This window comes from Sinocyclocheilus rhinocerous, unplaced genomic scaffold, assembly GCF_001515625.1.
Source record: "Sinocyclocheilus rhinocerous isolate Xijiao unplaced genomic scaffold, SAMN03320098_v1.1 scaffold106, whole genome shotgun sequence".
NCBI classification, from domain to species: domain Eukaryota; kingdom Metazoa; phylum Chordata; class Actinopteri; order Cypriniformes; family Cyprinidae; genus Sinocyclocheilus; species Sinocyclocheilus rhinocerous.
The window spans coordinates 1,560,309-1,575,381 of record NW_015633181.1 but is presented as its reverse complement, the minus strand read 5'-3'; the positions used below and the strand labels follow the sequence as shown (position 1 = coordinate 1,575,381).

Genomic DNA, 15,073 nt, shown 5'->3' with positions numbered 1-15,073 from the left:
CTGCTAAAGAGAAACCGAAGGCAGCCATTATTACTCTCTTTAGCTGCTCATGTTTTATCCCACTGCAGGAATCCAGGCCAAGATATAAACACACACAGATCTACATACTAAGTCATAAAAAGCAGTAAAAGACTTCCAGTAAAGATGCCTAGTTCCAGTAACGGTCCCTAGATCTGTCTCCTATCATTAACAATGCTTTTAAACAAGACTTTACATTGATTCAACTAGTGGTTAAACGGATCGTAGTTGATCCGTGATCCGTACGGACCAAGCCCCACGGTTCGGCATGCATGTGATCCGCGGATTAATTGCAAAAATTTAGCATAATAGAGTATAAGTTTATCATTTGTTCGTATTTACACAAGCAACTCGATTCGTTACGCGCGCAGCCGCACACACATGAAGTGCGCACACGCGTTTCAGACGGCGCGCAAACACCGAACTGAATCTTCTTCTGAATCCTCTGAACAGACACATACACATAAAATTATGACAAAATACCCATCTCGACAATCATTCAGGTAAACGCAGTCAGTTATGTCTCAAGTGAACGAAAACAGAAAAGGCGAAAGGGAACTTGATTCGTTCGATTCACGCACAGCCGCACACACATGAAGTGCGCACACGCGTTTCAGACGGCGCGCAAACAACGAACTGAATCTTCTTCTGAATCCTCTGAACAGACACATACACATAAAATTATGACAAAATACCCATCTCGACAATCATTCAGGTAAACGCAGTCAGTTATGTCTCAAGTGAACGAAAACAGAGAAAGAAATCGGATGTGAAGTGTATCATTATATCGGATCCGTGCTTCATACCCTAACCCTAACCCTAACCTAACCGTATAAATACTGCTGCTGTCATTAATGATCATCAAACAACAAAACAGCTGTGATAAAAATCTATATTTAATTTATACAGTGAACACTATGCAGTGTTATTTTCCCTAATTATTACATTTCTGTATTTGAATACTACCAACCTTATGTTATTTGTAACATTCTGTTGTATTTATCTATGCTTGTAATTTGTGTATTTGTTAATCCAAACACACATGCTATAAAACATCATCTTACTTACACATAGTAAGAAATGGTTATAAAAACTGAAACAGAAGCGAAACAAGTAATAGGAAAGAGGAGAAATAAAAAGCGATACTTATCCTTTGCCGGTGTTATATATATATATAAATAATTCATATTTTAATTAATTATTATACATTCCAATTTTATTTGATTGGGATTCTGCCTGAATTGTTTTAACCCCTTATTATCTTTTTTTAAATGTATTTATATTGCTATCTAATGGCTAAATGCTGCTTTAACATGTTTTGTAGAGTGCAGATGAATATGGCCTGATATGGATCACTTCAGATTTAATCTCTGTGGCGATTGTCATTGGCATCTTCATATTTCAGAAGTAAGTGCATCTCTTTTAGTATGTCCTTCAAGTTGTTTCTCAATACTTTTTAATACTTGAAGCTTTTTTGCTGTGTCGGTAATGGCTTTAATCTCCGGTACGACTATTTCTGTGCTCGCACACATTTGCACGAAAGCCTGTTTGATTTTCATGCTTGCTATATCTCTGCTGGGCAGCCGGGTGCTTTTCTGATGGCTCTGCTCTTTTCTTCTTGGCAATCTCTACTTTCCCTCCGTTTTCTCGCTGTCCTCTGCTCTTTGCATGCACCTGTCCTCTGCTGCTCACTGAAATTGCTCAGCTATCACCTGATCAGGTAATGAGGATGAGTATTTTAGGGACTGAATTCTTTGACTGTTTTGGGCTTTATTTGTTCTGTTTCTTCTTCTTTATCTCATCAAATATCTCAAGATGTGATACTCAGTTTCACTATAATGACCAGAACTTTATGGAACTTTCAGACCCTCAGAAGTGTGTTTTGGTGACTGTGTGTTGTCATCTTTTTCCTCAGGTGGAAGATGAGTGGCATGCGCAGCTACAACCCGGAGCAGATCATGCTCAGCGCTGTAGTACATCGGCCGAGTCGTGACGTCAACCTCATGAAGGAGAAACTGATCTTCTCAGGTGAGACTCATGAGCACAGCTGTGTGGAGATAAAGCCTGGTTAATAAAACCACAGAACAAATCACTCTCTGTGATCTCTGCATATGGCTGTGGCACAATTATTCAGACACTTTGACCTGACCATGTTTTGCTTAAGTGTTATCTGACATTATCAAGATGAATTTGTTCTGACACAGGTTCTTGTCATATTTTATTAGCATTTTCTAAACTATAGCGAATAAACTGTGATAATGTGTGAAATGTTGAAGGTGTCTGAATAAATTTTGGTTTGACTGTATATATATTTATTAGTGCTGTCAAACGAGCTTTTGTTTACATCATATATCTGTGTGTACTGTGTATATTTATTATGTTTATATAAAATATTAATATTTATATATAATATAAATTATATATTAATATAAATATTTACATGTAAATATTTTGAAAATATGTATGTATGTTTGTCTATTTATAAATAAATATACACAGTACACACATATATTTTGTAAACAAAAACTTCAGATCATGCTCAGCGCTGTAGTACATCGGCCGAGTCGTGACGTCAACCTCATGAAGGAGAAACTGATCTTCTCAGGTGAGACTCATTAGCACAGCTGTGTGGAGATAAAGCCTGGTTAATAAAACCACAGAACAAATCACTCTCTGTGATCTCTGCATATGGCTGTGGCACATCACCCCCTGGTGGCAGTCATAATGCACCTTCAATATCTGTATTCATATCTGCATATGGTAACACTATACAACAAGGTTAAACATTAGTTAATGTATTAGGTATCATCACAGTACACACATATATTTTGTAAACAAAAACTTTTATTTTGGATGTGATTAATCGCAATTAATTGTTTGACCGCACTAATATATATATATATATATATATATGTGTGTATGTGTGTTACAAAATGATTTGTAAAATGATATATAAATGTATAACTATAATAAATCTATACATAAATATTACTTAAATGAGAAGGTTTGTCATGTGCAGAAATATATATAAAAAAAACTAAATACATTATGATTCTATATACATGGCTTAAATGTTTTATATAAATGCATGTGTGTAATAAAATAATAAATTAAATATATGCTTATGTGTGTTAAAATATTATATATATAATATTTTATTAGAGTTTACTGGAGTTATTATTACAGCTTCATTGAAACATCATATGATTGAAACCAACCAAACTATTCAAAAAATAATGTTAAGACAGATGACATCTCAGCAGTGATTTAGAAAAAAGTGATCCCAGTTGTGAAAAACTATCACTATCTCTGTCTCTAAAGCCCCGTTCACACCAAGAACGATAACTATAAAGATAACGATATTAGCGTCCACACCAGCGAACGATATCGTCTGTTTATTCTAGGCGCACATGCGTCTGCCACTTTAAATTCTTGAGCTCGTTACAGCAGGATGGATTCTGATTGGCTGTCATTGTTTTATCGTTCATCAGCTGGAAAAAAAAATCGTTTTGAAAGTGATCACAACGATATCGTTCCTCTGTATCGTTATCGTTGTAGTTGTGGTGTGAACTATGCTATTCTTTAATATTGAGAACGATTTTTAGAACTATATCTTTATCGTTATCTTTATAGTTATCGTGCTTGGTGTGAGCGGGCCTTAAGTCTGTATGCTTACACAATCAGTGGCCAACAGTCATTTGAGTCCAGTCTAATTACCAGCACCATCATCACTTAATATGCAGTGGCAAGATGTGGCCCAAAAGTGTTCTTGTGGGCTCTGTGAAAGTTCATTCATTTAAATACAGATCGCCCCCTAGTGGAGAAATCTGCCCTGTGAAACTCTGGCTAATGAGTTTTGTGCTGGTTTCATCCCTCAGAGATCAACAACGGTGTCGGGAGCACAGATGAGCTCTCCGGGTACACAGGAAACGGACTAGACACGTACTCACGCGATGACATCTGCACGTCACGCAACGAAACTTTAATGACGACTTGAAGCCATTTTATGGAACGAACATCTCAAGCTCAAAATCATTCATTTAGACCGAGTTGCTTTGAACATTCATCTCCGTTGGGTCTTTATTTGGAATGGTTTTCGTTGGTTCACAGACACTCTGGGACTGTATTCCACTGATTCAGTGTTCTGCTTTGATGCCTTACATAGCCTACCGATGAATTTTTTTCTGTATTTAAAATGGAGCTGAGTCATTGTGCACTGTAAAGTTTAGTCAAATCTTGAAAGCTGGTAATAAAAGTGTCCTATTAATAATATTTTTGAAGAACAGACTGAAGATGAATGGATTTAATGTTAAAGCATGCAGACATCGCAGATTCAGAGATGTTCTGAACCCCAAACTAGCCCTTGTAAAGCTTGACTGTAGGCTGATATAATTATTTATATTTTATTTATTGTATTTTTTTAACATATTATTTGCTTGCTGGTGATTCATGTCATCGCACTAGCTTAAGATCACATTTCTATTACCTTGCTGTATCAATGTCTTTTTAAGTGATTTATTTTGTAATGAAATCACTGAATTGCATTGAGAGTCTTTTTCATGAGGTGTCCAAATGGGTTTTGAAGGTAATTATTACTGGAAATGATTCAGTATATCAGGTGAAGTCAGGTAAATTGGGCCACTTTTGTGCACAAACTGGCCCAGTTCATCCTGTGCTGCAGTAGACAGGCCTACTCTTTAGTCTCTCAGAATGATACTTGTCATCATTTAAAACATCACAGTTTTTTATTGTATATTATTGGGTAACACATTGGCCATATTCATTCACGAGCAGAACAAATTTGTGTAAATCACTCATGGGTCAATAAGATTTAAAAAAATAAATATATACTTCTATTTAGCAAGGATGCTTTAAATTGATCAAACATGACATTAAAGACATTCATAATGTTATGATTTCAATTTTTTTTTAATTTTTTTTATTCCTATTCATCTAAGATTCCTTAAAAAAATGTTTCACTGCTTCCACAAAAATATAAAGCGGCACAGCTGTTTTCAAATATATATGAAAATAGATATCAAATATATTAAAATAGAAAATAGTTATTTTAAATTGCAGTAATATTTCACAATATTACTGTTTTTACTTTTGACTAACAGAAATGTGACTTTGGTGAACATAAGAGATTTAAAAAAAAAAAAAAACATTTAAAAAAATCTTACTGACCCCAAAACTTTAAACGGTTGTGCATAATCATTTGCAAGACCGTAGTTCATGCATATTCAAAAATCAAATCAATGAATCAAAGTTGAAGTAATTTTTAACTATTTGAATGTGCATTAACTAATGATTAATAAACCATTGTTATATGTGTTAATGTTGTTATAAAGTGTTACCAATTTTTTTTTAAGACAGACTTTAGCAAAAGCTGTGCGATATATTTTGCCAAACTTCTTTAAACAATTTTAAGTTACATGTGCAGCATTAATGTTGTAAAAGATGGAGTTTGCTCATTGTTTTATGGCTGTAGTTAGTAGGTGCTCACACTAGATGGCAGCATTGCTGAGTTATTACTGAGTATTACAGATCTCATTTTCTTTAGCATGTCAATGGCACTTTTAGTTTCAGGAAGCCACTGACATAAGCTTCGTCTGTACCAGTAAATATAAGTATATTAATATGACTGGATATGTAGCAGATGAAATTAGTACGATATAGAGATATCTTTTTATTGCATAAAATAGTGCATTTGTAATTTCAGTAGTTTGTTGTTTTGTCTAGCATCTGCAAGGCAAAGTTTAAACAGTTTACAAGAGCAAAGCTTTACCACTCTCACCATATTTACAGTATATTTACATGTCATCTTTAATATCTATAACGTCTTCTCTCAGTGTCCTTGATGTGGAAATCCAGTGTCATCAGAGCACAAACCCTGGACCGAAACACCTTAATGCAACAGCTCTGCAACACAAAGGCTTCTTTACACAGTCAAGACTCTGGCCAAAATAGGTTGTGGCCAGCGGGTAACAATCTTTGCACCAACCAGAGGCAGGCGAGGACGAGATAAACAGCATTATGCAGGGCTGTGGTTATGCTTGGGTTGCAGGTGGGCTGAGAGGGGCCGGCTGGCTCTCTGTGTCCTCTTTACTGTTGTCTGAACAGTCAGATCCAATGTAACAGCCCGAGTCTCTGGGACAGTCGTTCAGTTCGGCTTTGACTTGTTCAGAGGGAGATTTGGGCTCCTCATCTGTCTCTTCGTGGCTCTGATTATTATCTGTATCAGAATGAAAAAAGAAGACAGACGCAGACGTCATGATAATGTCATCAGATGAGTGTGCATGAATATTAATGCAGTACTTGGAAAAATGTTTTAATTACACGCAACACGCACTATGCTTTTCTGTGTATTGCAGCATTTGATGCCTTTTGTGAGGTGTGGCTGTACTTCTGAAATTATAAGACGGATACCCACAAAAACTCACTGCTCAACACACTTCCTGTTGGGTCTTTCATCACATGCAGGCAACTGGCCTCAATGACATTCACTTTTTTCCATTAGCAGTGTTTTTTTTTTTTTACAATAAGCTACACAAAATCTAAACTGATTTTATATAGTAATTCATTTAAATATATTACAATGTTGAACTTTATTTAAGTGTGTGTGTATAAACATCTCATTTAAAAATATTTATTTTAGTTTTTGATGTATTTTATCTCATCTTTGTTTTATTCAATTTATCATTGACAACTGTAAAATTGCACAAACCATTTCACACAAATGAGTCTTTTTACAAATAATTTTTTTCAACCCTTGTTTTGTGATCAATTTATGTCATGCTGACTTTTTTGTACAGACCCACTTTATTCAAATATTTAATTATTTTATTTTATTAAACATTTGTAAATATGTTACATTATTTTAAATTTATAAAATATACTGCTTATGTATTTTTAATTTTATTTAAAAAAAACAACATTTAAATGTATTTTATCTCATGTTTGTTTTGTTTTCAATTTTAATGTCACTATAGCAGAGACTTGAGTGGAAAGGAACTAGATTTTTATCTGAGGGAAAATGTGTGAAAAGTAGTGTTTTCAACCTGTCGTTTCACGAGTGTGGCTTTGATGAGGTTTGTTTTTTATCTTCTAAAACACTGTATGATCACAGCGCTGAGGTGCTCATCCTACATCAGCGCTTTAAACTGTGAGACCTTTGATATTAAATATAAAATGCAAAAAACTGTCTTGGAAGCAAAGACAGCATCATCTATGTGCCATTTCCGGCCTATTTTTTAATATATTTTGATGCCTTCTGATGTTCAACCACTTACGTTCGGAGTCCTGCAAGTTTTCTGCCGCCAATAGCAGCCGGTGTCGGTGTTCAGGGTCAGTCACATTGAGCTCCACAAGGTGCTGCTCCTTCAAATCCCGTAGATCTTCCACCGTCTGATACCCGTTCAACAGCAGAGATGAAATGTGCTCCTGCAGAAACAATTTTGTCTGTTAAAGTAGCACCAACTAAATCAGATAATACCTGACATCCTGTTTTTGAGATTTTGAATGTGAATCTGTGGGTATAACGAGCTTGATCATTAGCTATGGTATTTAACGGGACATTTTAAGCACCTCCAGATTGAGTCTTTCCAGAAGTTCCTGAAGAGTTTTGGGTCGAGGTCTTCTGCTCCTCCGGTGAGAGCGAATCCTCGGTTCCGGCACGCTTTCCTCCACCAGAATGTTGACGTAGATGAACTTAAAGTTTCCCACTTTACCATTCAACATCCCTGTCCAGATTCCCATTGCAGGTTTGCTGATGATATCAATCACATCTCCCACCTTACAAACGAAAAAGAATGCATGTTAATAGCTCGGAAAACCATCTCTTTACACATCAAAAACATCTCAGGTTGGTTTTTACCTTGAGTTTGAGAGACTCTGTGTCATAGGGACTGGGAACGAAGTCAGTGTGGACCTTGGCTCTCCCGCAGAACTGGCCCGTATAGGGCACATCTTCTTCTAAACGCAGGCTGTCCCTGTTACTACAACCCTCAGAGCCGCTGGTCACACCACCTAAAACATCAGGAAATGCAACCAGTGAAACACAAAACACATGGCTGAAATGTCAAAAGCACATCTACGCCAAAATGTCAGTTGAGTATGCAGTACATTTTCGCTCTTGTGGTAGCTCTGTTTTACATTTTAAACTGCAGGTTAGACCTGTGATCCAATAATAAATGGTCTACTAGTTGTAGAGGATATTTAGTTCAGCTTACTAGATGAACTCTGGCCGCTGTGCAAGCTGAACAGACTCTCTACGGAGTTACTGGAGTGGTTGCAGCCTTTGGCCAACGTGCCATCCACGACTTCAGCTGCCGCAGCTTCGTTCTCCTCGCCCTGTGAAAAACATCAGCTGCGTTCATGAGCAGAGAAAGTCTCAGGCAAGAGTCCCAACCAAAAGCTGATACGTGACCGGTCTTCAGGTAGCAAATCAGTTCGTGCCTGGCCGCGGGTCACTCGAGGGAGCAAAGTCTTTAATCCGCGAGAGCTGCACTGCCATTTTTACCTCAGACATGGGAGCTGCGTGTAATCCACCCACACGAGCTCCTCAGAAGCTCTTTATAGTAGCCTACAGCGGTTCACTGCTTTGTAAAGCTTGAAATAAATGAGAAAACTACAGAGACGTTGTGCTTTCCAAACCTGTATGACTTCTGTGCAACACAAAAGAAGATATTTTGAAGAATGTTGGTAACCAAACTGTTTCTGGTCCCTTTGACTTCCATTGTGTGGACAAAAAAGAACCATGGAAGTCAAAGGGACCCAAAAATGTTTGGTTACCAACATTCTGTGTTCCACAGAAAAAAGAAACTCATACAGGTTTGGAATAACATGAGGGTAAATAATGAGAGAATTTTCATTTCAGTTCCCATTGAATTCCATTGTATGGACAAAAAATACAATGAAAGTCAATGGGAACTGAAACTGTCTGGTCACAACATTCTTGAAAATATCTTCTTTTATGTTCCACAGAAGAAAGAAATTAATACAGGTTTGGAACAACTTGTGCGTGAGTAAATGATGACACAATTTTCATTTTTGGGTGGACTAGAACCCAGAAGCCAATACGCTGATCTAAACAAGCTGATCTGTTCCGTTGCTTGCTAAGCCTAAAGAACCTTTGTTTTCAAGAGTGTAAAACACGGCTGTAAGTTTTGATTTTTTAAAGGTTAAAGTTGCTGAACTGTCAAGCAAGCGCTCACCATTTCCTTTGACAGGGCTTTAGTGTATTTCCGGCCCATTTTTTTACGCATGGTCAGTGAGATGTTCTTCATCTTCTTCCCGAGACCTCCAGATTTACTGGGATCCACCTCAGCTGCTTCCACGGGCTACACAGACACACATGGAGTTCAGCATCAGAGATTTTGGAGTCCGGTTTTTTATAAGTGCTTTATTGACAAGAGAAACTAAACTCACCAAACTTTCTACCTTCTCTTCTGCCTTGACCTGGGTGGGCTGCTGTCTGTCAAAAATTCCAAAACTGGTGGATCGCTGAAACAAAATGAAGAGATAAAATAGGTTAATGTGGTCTTCAGCTGTGAACAGTCTTGATTGCATCTTGAGTTTAACACCATAGTCTAGCGGTCACAGAAGAGATCATTATTGGTCACTAAAAGTGACAGTTTCATATGGCTTGTTTGCAAACAGAAAAAGTCTAAAACAGAATAACTGTTAGCTGAGCACTCAAAGTACTTGCGTAATGTATAATTTCACCACAACAGATGGACAAAAAGTGTTTTTTTTCTTCTTCTTGGGAATAAGAAATCGTTTTTACCTTGGGTTTGTTCCTTGATTTGTCAGAGACATTGGATGGTTTTCTTTGAAGCATTCTGCCAACTGCGTCAAATGTTTTTCTCTTAATTTCACCTGACAGAAAGCCGCTCAGCTCTTATTGAAGCACTGGCCTGAAGCAGCTCACACATGCAGTCGAGTCTAAACACACTTCCTCAACCGCACACAGGATGTGAGCGTCTACTCTGAAATCTCTAATCAGTGACTTTAAAGTGTCTCTTCAAGAGAAAATAATGCGGCCTTATCATCATGACAATCTTTTAGAGCAACACCAGGAACTAAGGTTATTCTGATGTAATTTATATGATCTGTAGAAATAAGAAACATCTTTAATTGAGCATTTATTTATCATCAATTAATTAATATGTACGCTTCCATTTAAAAAGGGGTCAGTGAGATTTTTTATATTTTTGAAAGAAGCTTTTAATGCTCAACAAGGCTGAATTTATTTGATCAAAAATACAATACAAACAGTAATATTGTGAAATAGTTTTACCATTTACGATATCTGTTTTCTGTTTTAATATAGGCCTATTTTAAAAATGTAATTTAATTCTGTGATGGTAAAGCTGAATTTTCAGCATCATTACTCCAGTCTTCAGTATCACATGACCCTTCAGAAATCATTCTAATATGCTGATTTAATGCTCAAGAAACGTTTCTTATTATTATCAATGTTGTAAACAGTTGTGCTGCCTAATATATTTTTTTTCTGGATTTTTTGATAAATAGAAAATTCAAAAGCAGCATTAATTTGAAATATAAATCTTTTACTGTTTCTTTTGATAAATTTATTGTGTCCTTGCAAATTAAAAGTATAACATTTTAGACTCAAACTATATATAATATTACACACTGTATATCTTGTAATATATTAAACATTATGTTACATATTCTAAAATATATATATATGATTATGTACCATATAAATAAAACCAACATTTATTTGTAAAAATATTTATTTATTTTCTAATTAATTTTTATAATTTACTATTTATTTTCCAATTTTTTTTATTTTTTTTATTTTTTTACAAATTTTACAAGTTTTTGTCTTTTAAGCAGTATGCACCACTAATATTTTGTCATCTTGTGGCTCAAGGAAGACATTCATATTTTAAAAAAATATTAAAATGATATTAAAAAAAAAATCTTTAGTGGTATACTTTGTTTAATAAAGCTCTTTGTTTTGCATATTTCGTAGTTGTATCCCCTTTGCCTGAAATCTACATATCAACAGCACATTATGCATTGGATGCTGTTCTTATGTGTCTTTTTAACAGGAAGAGCAGCTCTGATCAGTATCTCACCAGAGGGTCCGGCATTTTTATAATTTACTATTTATTTTCCAATTTTTTTTATTTTTTTTATTTTTTTACAAATTTTACAAGTTTTTGTCTTTTAAGCAGTATGCACCACTAATATTTTGTCATCTTGTGGCTCAAGGAAGACATTCATATTTTAAAAAAATATTAAAATGATATTAAAAAAAAAATCTTTAGTGGTATACTTTGTTTAATAAAGCTCTTTGTTTTGCATATTTTGTAGTTGTATCCCCTTTGCCTGAAATCTACATATCAACAGCACATTATGCATTGGATGCTGTTCTTATGTGTCTTTTTAACAGGAAGAGCAGCTCTGATCAGTATCTCACCAGAGGGTCCGGCATGTCCAGGTCCATGACAGAGTGGGTGATCCACCTGTCTTGCTGATCTCGTTTGTAGGGGTCGAGTCGGTGGAAGAGCTCCTCGTATTTCTCCCAGTCCGTGTCTCTGGGGAGGGTGAAGTTGAAGTTGTACATGACATGTTCGGCCGTTGACCTGTGGCAGGTGTGTGTAGACGTGTCCCACGCTGGAGAATACGCCATCGGGCTCCAGTACTCCTGAAAGAGCCCTGGACTCCAAGAACCCTCCGTTTCTGCGTTATCGTCTTTATCCTGCAGGGGCTGCTGGGATTGCCGTGTGGACGCCCTTGTGTGCTTCTTCTCAGCTTTTTTGGTCAGACTGATGCAGGTTATGACAGGACTATGGTCTTTGCCATTGGATTCTGTCAGTTGACGTAAAGGAAGTAATATGTATGATACAGCTTTTTGTATTAATTTGTACATATGAGGAAATTATTTTTTAGGTTTCTCACCGCCAGGCTCTGTGTTGTTCCTCGCCTCCTCCGTGGTGCTTTGACCCCACTTTTTCACTCCCACCAGTTTCTGGATCTTCTTCAGAGTACCGTGTGCCTCATCCTCGCCCTCTGACCTCCTGGACTGAAATGAAGAGGCACCAAGTAATTACAACACGCGAGGGAGATTAAAGATGCTGTGTACAGTTGACCGCTCACAAACTGCCTCAAGATCAACACACACAAGATTCTACAAACCGCTGGGGATTCTGGGTAATACTAAAGCCCTGCCCTCAGGCTCTAACCTCATTAGAAGCCTTTCACATATGTGCATTCTTACATTGAAATGTCATTTGAGTTCCTCATAATCTGACCTCGGTTTTCATGAAAAACCTAAGACACTATTTTTTTTCTTTATCCTTTTTTGATTCAAATTACAATTTGATTACTTCACATAATGTCAGAAGCCATAAGCAGGCTCAAAAAATGTGCCTACAGATTTCAATATATCCTTTATGTCTTATGTGTTTGTTTATTAAATATTTTAAATGGATGCACATTATATCAATACCATATTGGTTATTAGCCTTTGTATTGATCATTTAATTGTATATGCTCAGTTTCTCTGTTTTTACATTTAGATTACCTAAAGTTAATCTTTCAAAATAATAATTAAAATGTCACAAAAATGAATATTTAGCAAATTAAAATCCTTATATTTTTTCACACTGTACATTATAATGTTGTGATGCCTACATTTAAAATGATTGATTCGAGTTTTTATTGTTTTATTTTTAATTTATTTAAAATAACATAGTATTTTTTAATTTTAAACGATTAAGTTTAGTTTTTAGTGTTTTATCTTTAATTTATTTAAACAAAATTATATGGAGTTGTAATATCAGTGTCAGGGTCATTTTCTGTTTTGGTTTAGTTCTGTGTTACTTGTTTAATTTGACCCAGTTTCCTTTGTTCCCATTTTCCCTCCACTCATTTGTTTCCTAGTTACTCATTAGTTCTCTCCTGTTCTGATTCTGTTAATCATCTGTCTATTTAAGCCTACAGTTTTAGTCAGTTCCTTGTTTGGTGTTGTTGGTATGTTTCAGTTGTTGTGTTCTCATTGGATTTATTATTAAAGACTGTTAGTTTGACTTTTCCTGCACTGTGTGCTTGATCCTGCACAACATGTTACAATCAGCCACTTTTTATTTTAAAATGGTTAATTTGAGTTTTTAGTGCTTTTTTAATGTATGTAAACAAAATAATATTGCATTGTGATATCAGTCACTTAAAAAAAAATTAAAAAAATTTTTAGTTTTTAATGTTTTATTTTTAATTTATGTGAACAAATTGTAATATTGGCCACTTTTTTATTTATCTGTATTCAGCCTTAACATAAATAACAGCTTATCATACCACCCATAATTTTAAATATTGGTGCATTTTTAATATTTTTCTAATGAATTTTCAGAGGGAAAAGAACAATCCTTTTATGCATAATTTTTCATATTTTCCTTTCAAAATTAGTATGGTAAATACGAAATGTCTGGACCGAGCCATAAATGAAGACAGTATACAATACAAAAATCATAACAGACGTTTTGTCCACAATAAAGCGCTATAACTATTAAAAAGTTTAAGGTCTGAGGCAGTCATCAGAGAAGAAACTCACCAAGTCTTGCTGTCTGCATTCAGAGTTTTCTCTATTGGGATTCCAGGCTTCAAAATTCACACCCTGTGAATAAAAACACCAAAGCTGAATCAGTTTGAGAGTGATATTGTATTATTGTAAAGATCTCAGGTCTGACATTGAAAGACTGATAAAAGTGCAATAATACACAGATGACTGAATCACATTAGTGTAATGGAGAATTTAATCACTGAGAAATTTATCCTATATTATCAAGAGGCACATTTTCTTGATGGCAGTGTTTGATGTTTTTGTCTCATAAAAGTGAGGCTGCACAATATTTTTCCTGTGTTGCTGCTGTGATTTACCTGGACGGAGGGATTTTTAACTGTCTTCTCTGAAGTCACCCGCTCCTCTTTCTCTTCTCTAGTGAGTTTTGACCGGTGGTGATCTTTGACCGTCTCTAGATTAAAATGCAGCACAATTTAACTCAAGCCCAGGATTTATGGCAATTCAGATTTTAGATTTAGATGGAAACTTGGAAAGTCTGGGGAAGAGAGTGTGACCTTGATCACATTTTATCTGACTGTCAGTGAATCAGTCTGAGCCCAAATCAAATCCTCTGTTTCACATGGGCTTTTGGAATTGCTTTGTGTCGTCACTGATCTAATCCACTAAGACTGACACGCACGGCTTTCTCTGACCCCGAGCCCACCACACTTCCTCAGCTAATAAAACACACACACACTGCAGTCTCTTTAGACCTGTTACCTGTGTTCGAATGGTTCTTGCTGTGTACCAAGCCGTCTTTTTTCCTGGTGGACGGCCAGTGGGCATCAGACTCTGTATGATCTGTCAGAGATAATAACAGGGGTTATTTTAAGAGCAAAACATGGAAGGCAAATTAAATAGTGTTATCGTGAGACACCGCCACCAAGTAGGTCACCAGGAATGGCATTTGGGTAACAGTGCTCCAAAATACAAGGCAGAAGAGCTTTGCTAGAATTCAGTGGGTCAAATGCAAAAATCTTTTTTTTTTTAAAGTTCAATCCTTAATCCTAAAACAAAGCGAAAAAAAAATCAGACGCATAAAGCTTAATGCTACGGTTCCAGACAGATGAAGTCCTGGATGGAATAACTGACCCTCGGATTATGAATTTGACAGACCTTTAAACTCTATGACACTTTGTTCTATGACTAGCAGTATTATATGTACTGTAGTATTATTAGGCATGTGGTTTAGGTTTTTAATGAACTGTGAGGGAAATCAGCAAAGAATTCTGGGTATTCATTCAAACCAAATAGACAAACCTGTAGTCTCATCTTCTGGTGTCGATAGTATTTGGGACCTGTTATGTGAAAGAAAAACTGCATAAGATTAAAGGGGTCATATGATGCGATTTAAATTTTTCCTTTCTCTTTGGAGTGTTACAAGCTCTTGGTGCATAAAGAAGATCTGTAAAGTTGCAAACACTAAAGTCTCAAACCCAAAGAGATATTCTTTATAAA

The 15,073-nt window shown here is 35.9% G+C and overlaps 2 protein-coding genes across 8 annotated transcripts in view; one reads left to right on the top strand and one right to left on the bottom strand.

The window, feature by feature from the left end:
- LOC107743424 (glycerophosphodiester phosphodiesterase domain-containing protein 5-like) overlaps positions 1–6,129 on the top strand; it is a 28,209-nt gene extending 22,080 nt beyond the window's left edge. The window contains exons 15-19 of one of the 6 annotated variants that reach the window (XM_016556650.1): positions 1,343–1,425; positions 1,724–1,738; positions 1,934–1,973; positions 2,551–2,623; positions 5,871–6,129. In XM_016556650.1, coding sequence (XP_016412136.1) covers positions 1,343–1,425; positions 1,724–1,738; positions 1,934–1,973; positions 2,551–2,623; positions 5,871–6,046 — 387 coding nt within the window. In that variant the 3' untranslated portion in view covers positions 6,047–6,129. Of the gene's footprint in view, positions 1–1,342; positions 1,426–1,723; positions 1,739–1,933; positions 2,047–2,550; positions 2,624–3,896; positions 4,852–5,870 lie in introns of those variants that run through there. The other 5 variants (XM_016556648.1, XM_016556651.1, XM_016556649.1 and 2 more) reach the window with 5 other exon arrangements.
- The window catches only part of LOC107743423 (SAM and SH3 domain-containing protein 1-like), a 12,527-nt gene continuing 3,481 nt past the window's right edge, over positions 6,028–15,073 (bottom strand). Inside the window, exons 4-16 of one of the 2 annotated variants that reach the window (XM_016556646.1) lie at positions 14,876–14,913; positions 14,336–14,416; positions 13,933–14,027; positions 13,607–13,669; positions 11,956–12,079; positions 11,474–11,865; positions 9,448–9,522; positions 9,234–9,359; positions 8,250–8,370; positions 7,895–8,046; positions 7,606–7,812; positions 7,311–7,461; positions 6,028–6,253 (exon numbers count right to left, since the gene is read on the bottom strand). In XM_016556646.1, the coding sequence (XP_016412132.1) occupies positions 6,069–6,253; positions 7,311–7,461; positions 7,606–7,812; positions 7,895–8,046; positions 8,250–8,370; positions 9,234–9,359; positions 9,448–9,522; positions 11,474–11,865; positions 11,956–12,079; positions 13,607–13,669; positions 13,933–14,027; positions 14,336–14,416; positions 14,876–14,913 (1,810 nt within the window). In that variant the 3' untranslated portion in view covers positions 6,028–6,068. The remainder of the gene's footprint in view (positions 6,254–7,310; positions 7,462–7,605; positions 7,813–7,894; positions 8,047–8,249; positions 8,371–9,233; positions 9,360–9,447; positions 9,523–11,473; positions 11,866–11,955; positions 12,080–13,606; positions 13,670–13,932; positions 14,028–14,335; positions 14,417–14,875; positions 14,914–15,073) is intronic. The other variant, XM_016556647.1, reaches the window with a different exon arrangement.